We start from the raw sequence: 7,966 nt of genomic DNA on the forward strand, positions 1-7,966 counted from the left end.
TATTGCAACTAATTATTTTGGTCTCTAAAAATTGTTTCTATTTCATGATTTTCTTGTAGTGTCACCTAGTGATGACATTATTATATTATTTTCTTTTTTTTTTTCAATTGTAAGATGACTTGGTAACTTTGTTTCTCCTTCCATCAAGTGACATTTTTATTGTGTGAGGGAAGCTAGTATCTTTATCCAGTACAAGTTTAAGTTATTTTTACCATAAATTTCTTGATATCAATCCTTTCGTATGGCATGACTATAATCCCATTGTAGTTTAATTGTGTTGAAAATTACTTAATGCAAATTGTATAAGAAAAAACACTATTAATGAGAAAATATATTTTCAATTAACATTTATTTACTTAATCAATTATAAAATGAATCCATTTAATATAATTTCCATTGTTAATTGATTTATCATTTTCATTAATCAAAAGATTAAATGATGAACTAACAAGATAAATATAGTAATCATCCATAAGAAAGGGAATCGTATTAAGACGAGGAACCAATGTTTTAATAAAAAGAAACAACACTTTTAATATCATCAATCGACTAATTATAATTAATAATTTCATTTTCGTATTTAGTCTTTAAAAAAATCAATAATTAGTGTTTTTGTAAAGCCTAAAGTAAAAATAGTCTAAAGGGCTTACGTGGAGTTTCATTCCCACCCAAATATCTATGAATATATTGGGCCTCGTGTCTGTGGGGGAACTTTATTGACGTCTTTTGGCATAATAGATATACTCTTTGGACGAGTTCTTACTAAAAATAAGAAGAAAAAGTTGTTAAAATTAAAATTGATTTATATAATTAAAAATAAAAATTTGAATAACTGGATGAGAATTTGAAAATTTGAATAAATGGATTTGAAAAAATTTACAGAGTCAAATTTCTTTTTTTACACTTTTGTTTAGAAGTTTTCATAAAGTAACCTTCCAAAACCTGATAGTGCTTTTACATGAGTAACTTTTAGAGGATAATTTATTTTTATAGAATTTAAAATATTTTATGATAAAAAAAGTTGTTTGGATATAAAATTTTGAAAGAATTTCTCAAGGAAAATGACAATATCATTTTTTTATTGATGTCAATCAATTTTTTTTTATTAATATCAATATTTTTTTTAAAATTTTTTTGTTATGGTTGATAGAAGTTATTTTTTAATTCGTATTGTTAGAATTATTTCTTTATTAATATAAGCAAAAATTATTTCTAAATCAGGTGTTGCGAGATTTCTTCTCTTAATAAAAGTTAATAAGATTTTTTTTTTAATATCAGTTATACAACTTTTTTTTGTCAATATCTATAAGAATTGTTTTTCAATTAACATCACAAATATAATTTTATATTTAATGATAAAAAAAATTATTTAAATAAGGGAATTAAAATTTAATAAATTTAAATTATATTATCCAAATAAAATATTTGAATAAATAAAAGATAAAGATGAAAGGGAGTTGAAATTCAAATATTTGAATTTGTTGAAAACTCTAAACAAGTTTGTCTAAAATGTTGAAAGTATTTGTTACTGAACTATCTTAACATTTTTTTTGGCAACATAAGATAAGAATTAGTTGAAGGTGATGGTGTGTTCACAAAGTTTGATTAGATGGTCGTTTTCAATTAGCGTGCTTCTTCATATTTGTTGCGTATTGTTTTAGTGAATTCAATTCTATATTTTGTGTACGCAAAGACAACAAATAGTATTTACATAATTGTGCAACCAAAGCTGAATGCTCCATATCCTTAGGCAAAATCGTTGAACAATATTCATACTTTTTAAGGTTTTGGTATTTTATATGTTGAAAACCTAGAAAAATATTAATATTTTTTAAGGTTTTAGTATTTAAGGTTCTAGTATTTGATATCTTGTATCAGATTAAAGAGAAATAACTAGAAAGAGAAATAGATCAAATTTAAAATTACATTTATTAAATCATGGTTTTTTTTATTAAAATAGATCCCTTTTAAAATTACATTCATCAAATTACAGTTATAAAGTAGTGTCTTGTAAAAATTATTTTGAAGTAAAAAAGTAATCCATTTACATTGATCGTAGAACACAATTAGATTTACAGTGATCGCAGAACACAGTTAGAGACTGATATTTGTTAGCAATTATTTCATTTTACTTAGACTACCACCAAATTCTCTCTAGACATGTTTTGAATCTAAAGATTCAAATATATTTCTTCACTATTCCCATTAAACTACCAAGTAAATTGAGGAGATATTTCAAAGGAAAAATGGGAACTTTTTATTCAGAGAAACAAACATTGGACATCCTTGGATTGACACCATAATTTATTCCTCTCTCCCTCAACTACATGCCTAAGTTACCACCAGAAAAGACATTCCCTACAACAACATTTTAGTTCTTAAGATCAACTCATTTTGGTATTTCACCACCCCATGACCCCAACAATTCCCTCAGTGAGCCAATGCTAACTACAAGAACACCCTTTTCCTGACACAGCATTTCATCAAATGGGTCTTCAAAAAAGACTCAAACTTGGATCTCTATTGCCCATCTGTACATCTCCTTTTGAGGAACTGGGATGGAGAAGGTTGCCAACCCAGTCTCCGAGTCAAAGCTGAAGTCGGTTTCATTGCCACCTACTACACACTTCAGTGGGCGTTGAGAGGAGTAAACTCCAAATCTGCCTGTTCCCCTGACTTTAAGAGAAATAGTTGCGGTTGCTGCTCGGTTAGGACTCAGAGAAGAGGTTAATTCTGACAACACCTCACCATCAAACAGTTCTGGTTTGTTGTTAGAGGCTCTGTGAATTTCAACCAGCTCCACAGCTCCTCCAGTGTTGAACATATCCAGTAGCCCTATTGCTGCAAATGAAATACTTGGTGCTATGTCCTGTTCAATAAAACACTAGTAGTTAAGCATACATCAAAGTCAGCCAGAAAATGTAAAACTCAGTGAACTATCATATTAGCTAATAGTGGATCCTCACATGGATTGGACAGAAATGGAAAAGTTCAAACTCAAGAACTTTTAGTGTCACCGGAACTGAAACCCCCTTTGGTAGCCGAATCACCCCACCTGAAATTAGGAGAGGGTTATTTAACAAGATTTTCATTCACTAAATTAAACTTCAATCTTCTATTACACATCCTCTTCTATATATTAAAACAAATGGTAAGTGATTGCCACAAAGTAAATTAATAGTGGTACCTGATCTATAAGCGTAAACAATTGTCTCTCCAAGCCATTCAGCACCTGCTACTTGTGTGATAGGGTCAACATCAAAGGCACAGACAGAGCCAGTGAGTGTGCCGGGAGATGTATCATGGATGCGAGTTTTCTTCTCTATCTTGCACCACCCAGCACCTTGGCAGTTAAATACACCAACAACTCCAGAGCATTTGTTCATGTTCCAGATTTTGAGCAAGCTGAAAATTGTAACTAAATGAGTCACCAATTTATGTTTATGGAACATAGTTTTATAAAAGAATAAAGAGGTAAATAAACAAACCTAGTCCCATCTCTGGCTGGATCAACAAAGAGAGAATCACGAGTTGGCCTGCCTGGTAACTGTGCTCGGAGAACCGAACCATCGGGAAGAATCAGCTTCTTAAGAAGATCAAAATTGTGGTGGCCTGGCTTGTCACTAGTAAAACATCATAAATAAAAAAGAAATGCATTACAATTGTGCCAATTTCATGTAATGAAAAGATGTGCAATGAATGAACATCATTATTATACCTAACATAAATTGGACATCCACCAATTGCACGAGCTGCAGCATGATATTCTGCTGCAGGGTGTAAACTCTGAAATTACAAAGATCCTTTTGTTAACAAGAATATTTATAGCTCTTGAAATTTTCCAAAGGAAAAAAAAGGCACAGAGTAAAATATAAATTGAGATGAATGCACTATTCTACTCACATGAAACATGTCCCAATCAGGTTGCATGAACTCTCCAAGGAAAAGCGAGTTGTATGCAACAGATGAAATATGGATGGTGTGGGAAGCGGGATCACGAGGGTAGAAATCATCAGAGGCTCTCACAACAGCAGTCTGCTTGGAACTATAAAGGCCATCAGTGTTGTGACACATGCAAGCAATGCATCCATTGTCAGTAAAGTTACGAGCAATGGAAGCCTCGAGAGCGTGATGATAGCTTCGTGTAAGAGAGACTCTTCCACCATGTCCAGCACCAAGGGTCTCAATAATGTTCTGCACATCAACCTTCACTCCATCCACTCCACATGAAGCCAAGTAAGCATGGAGCTCATTGTAGAAATTGAAAACCTTCTTTGGGTGCACTAGGCCAAGGCCATGTACGGCCAAGCTGTCCATGACAATGTCTGGTTGGTTTCCTAGGACACCTGGTGACTGCACTGGATAGGCCAAGGCTGTGTCATAATGCTCCATGCCAGTTGCTGCGGGCTTAACTCCACCCCAATAACCAGCAAGTGCATGCCATACATAAACATTTCTGCTCATCAACAGAGGAACCAGTCAATAATTCAGGAACTTAATTAGGCAAGCTACTTGGACAACAATTCTTTATTAAAAAGGAGTAAAGGATCTAAGATCAATCATACTTCACGTTGTGATGCTGCTTTACTCCATCTACTAAATGCTTAAGACCTGATGTCTGCTCATTGCTGGGTGTTTTCTTCTGAAATTTAGTATTCTCTTTAATACCAGTCAACCTAGTAGCAAACCTGCCATCATCATAGTTTTAAGTGATTTAATCAGATAAATTACAAAAACAATAATTAGTATTCTCTTGAACATGAGTACTATAATTCATAATTCAGATAGCTATTGAACTTAGCAAAATATCACTAATTAGTAATTACAGAAACAGAGAAATCTTACTGTGCCCCTTCTTGTACAACACAGTCAAGATCCTTTTGTTTACTTTCAATCTGTTGCCAGCCATCATCTATGATGAGGAACCGTGGTGGTGTAGCTCCCTCAGATAGACTGCAATCATATTGAACAAGTTTCAGTGTTAAGCATCTTCAAAATTCATCTCTTCTTCAGTTATCAGAAACATGTACTCAATTTCTCTCAGTAATTACCTTTTCAGACCATCCTCAACACCCTCAGCTGTGACATCAGTATAGAAAGCATCCCATGTGCACCAGCCAAACCAGTCAAGAAAAGATGGCAACTGCATAAAACCAACAATAAAAGGTTACAAAGATCCGTTACGTATTAACTTGGCATAGCATAATAGCTAGAGCCATCAGTGTGCGGCGAGGAAGAGGGTCTAACCTTTTTCTTCTCACGGTGAAGAAAAGTTTGCATGTGTTTTTCCACAGCCCTAGAAAGAAGAGAAAAAAGGAATCAGTAAAATAAAATTGTCAACATACTGATTCTAATGTTCACCAGCTGAAAAATAAAATTTTCCATAGTGCAAACAAGGCAGCAGATAACATTTTCTTTTATGAATTTAGAAGGAAAACACAAACAGGGGGTGCCTTACTTGACTGCTTGATTGATGACTTCAAAGGGGTTGGTCCCAGCATGCATGTAGACTAGGTGAAGGCCTTGATCAGTCTCGACAGCGTTATCCCCTGCAAAACCATACCACATACCAAAAAGAAAAGGGTCGTTTCGGTTCTTTGGGACGCCATGCTATATATATATTTTCTCCAAAGGACCAAAGCTATAAACTCCGTTTGTTTGATTCAATTGATTGATTCATCGAGAAGTTTATCCAGCTCAATTCAATCCACAAAAGACAGCTCCACCCCTTAAAAGTATTGCTGAAGGGAAGGGAAGGAACTGAATTAACAGCAGCTATGGCACTAAATTATTTTATGATATGACACAACGGAAGACTTCCATGTAGCCTTCACCACCAAACCATGTTTCATGGCCAAGAGTTACTCACCACTCTCGAGGCAAATCTCTATCTCGTTCTTCTCATTGCCCTGAAGAACAGCTCGGAATGGACCTTCGAGAAGAGGAAGAAAGACAGTGTAGATGGTTGGAGAATTCTCTCCATCTACTTCACTCTCTTTGCTCTCAATTAGCATGAACTGTGTCTCCAGAGGAACATCCCTCCCACAAGTTCCCATTCTCTGAGTCATCCACCATAACTTGAACCGAAAGCAGCATAGGAACCGGAGCTCCCTATTCCAAGATTATATCAGAAATGAGAAACTAGAAAACACCAATTCATCAAGTGTCAAAGCCTATACTCATGGTTACAGACCCAAACACACCATATACGATCCAGTTTAACTTGCTACATTCAAATTTTCTACGATTATAAACTTGAGCAAATTATATTGACCATCATTCAAATACTTAGGATTCTAAATTATAACAATTTCGTTATTTTCTATGATAAATTGAAAATCGAACATGATGGATATGGTAGACTACATGCGAGCGTGGAAAAGCAAGAAGAACTTACTCTAAGACACCCATTGAAAACACATGGAGACTTTTGCTGTGGGAAGCTGTAGCACCAACAAAAGCACCAGTCACAAGGCCACTTCCAGATCCTGGAGTCAGCACAATGTTGTCCGGTACTCCGGTTAATATGGTCTTGCCATGAACAACCAATTTCCTATCGTTAACCAAGATCTTAGGTGTGACAGTCATTTTCGAACACTTCACCGCTGTATGATCAAACCAAACAACAGAGAAGTTATTACATTATTAAGATTAAAATTCACTGCGTCTTAATGAAATTTACAAATCATTCAATGAATGATTAGGACTCTGAAAGCTACAAAACACTACAGAAACCGATGTTTTCTATATATTATCAGGAGTTTAGTAATATATATAGACCTAGGGGGTTATGATGATGGTGATGGATTCTAAAGGTTAAGCACACGTTAGATAGATTGCGACGTGGTTCACCCAAAGGAGGAATCCACGTAGGGAACTGCGTTGAAGTTGTCTTTAGCATCATCATCTTTTTAACCTATACCCCAAAAAATTAGAAGAAAATTAACAATCGAACTCTAAAATGAACCTACAAAAGTATAGTCCTTTCCTTTCTTTTGTCGTTTAGTATAGTTCTTCCCAACTCTGGTCTCACTATTGGTTTGAAAATCGACAAAATATAAAACACCAAGGAGAAGTTAGAACATATTAAGACCCAAAACCAAATCTCAACTGAAATAAAATCTTATAATTAATGGGTGCGGTTTCTTTTTCTTCCTTTTTAGAAAGATGAGTCGCAACAAAAGAAAATAACATCAGAAATCATCTGGGGTACTGATTAACCCTGTAGTTTCCGCAAGACAAGAGGGCAATTTTGTCAACGAAAAAAGACAACTTTAAAAAGAAACTAGCTAGAGAGATCTAGCGTGATGCCGACGTGGTACTTGGTCTCTTCCGTAATGGTAAAAGAATCTTAATTTCCAAAGCAAGATTTCATAAATCTCCTCCACGTAAATTACTACTACACAACGAAAAAACGAACTCACCAAGTTACCGTGACGAGAAGGTGAAAATGAAGGATAAATTAGCTTAAAAATTTCGAGAAGAGAGAAAATGTAATCCTATATATTCCTGGAGGAGAAGGTCCTCCAATGGAAGAAGGTGGGGGAACGGAGAAACACACTCAGCACAGGGCTGAAGATTGATCACTAGCTTCTCAAATTTTGGTGCGAGATATTGAATGAACACAAAGGAAGTTGGCTTTTATAGCGTGGGGAGGCTTGGTGTGCGTTCTGATTCTGACACGTGGAGTGCTGTGAGGCGTTGGATCCCAGACGTGGTGACGTGATTGTGACTTGAGGTAGAAAGAAGGAAGATCTTTGTGATGATAATGGCGGCCCAAAAAGACGTCGATGATTACGTGGACACATGTGATTGTGATGTGTTGAAGCTGGATTCTTGGAACATTGAGTTTATCTAAATAACTGAGATAAATACGTCAATTCTTTGAGGAAAAATACAATAGCTTTTGTCAAGAAAATATCAATCATTGCATGTATTATTATGGCAAAAATCACAATAGTTTTTT

The 7,966-nt window shown here is 34.9% G+C and overlaps 1 protein-coding gene across 2 annotated transcripts; it reads right to left on the reverse strand.

Moving 5' to 3' along the window:
- Nucleotides 1–2,233: 2,233 nt before the first annotated feature.
- LOC137814069 (putative galactinol--sucrose galactosyltransferase 2) lies at nt 2,234–7,728 on the reverse strand. Of its 2 annotated transcripts, none has more exons than XM_068616611.2 (14): nt 7,425–7,728; nt 6,398–6,605; nt 5,870–6,111; nt 5,459–5,549; nt 5,248–5,296; nt 5,052–5,143; nt 4,846–4,953; nt 4,566–4,688; nt 3,904–4,456; nt 3,719–3,786; nt 3,489–3,623; nt 3,188–3,405; nt 2,967–3,055; nt 2,234–2,869 (listed from the first exon to the last, which is right to left on the reverse strand). In XM_068616611.2, the coding sequence occupies exons 2-14, from the start codon at nt 6,586–6,588 to the stop codon at nt 2,507–2,509; spliced, it is 2,322 nt and encodes a 773-aa protein (XP_068472712.2). In that variant the 5' UTR covers nt 6,589–6,605; nt 7,425–7,728; the 3' UTR covers nt 2,234–2,506. The 2 variants fall into 2 exon arrangements, with proteins under 2 accessions (XP_068472712.2, XP_068472711.2); XM_068616610.2 differs by lacking the exon at nt 7,425–7,728 and adding an exon at nt 6,781–6,916.
- Between the last annotated feature and the right edge of the window lie 238 nt (nt 7,729–7,966).

The sequence above is a fragment of the Phaseolus vulgaris genome, chromosome 1 (genome assembly GCF_051622355.1).
Source record: "Phaseolus vulgaris cultivar YP4 chromosome 1, ASM5162235v1, whole genome shotgun sequence".
Lineage (NCBI taxonomy): Eukaryota > Viridiplantae > Streptophyta > Magnoliopsida > Fabales > Fabaceae > Phaseolus > Phaseolus vulgaris.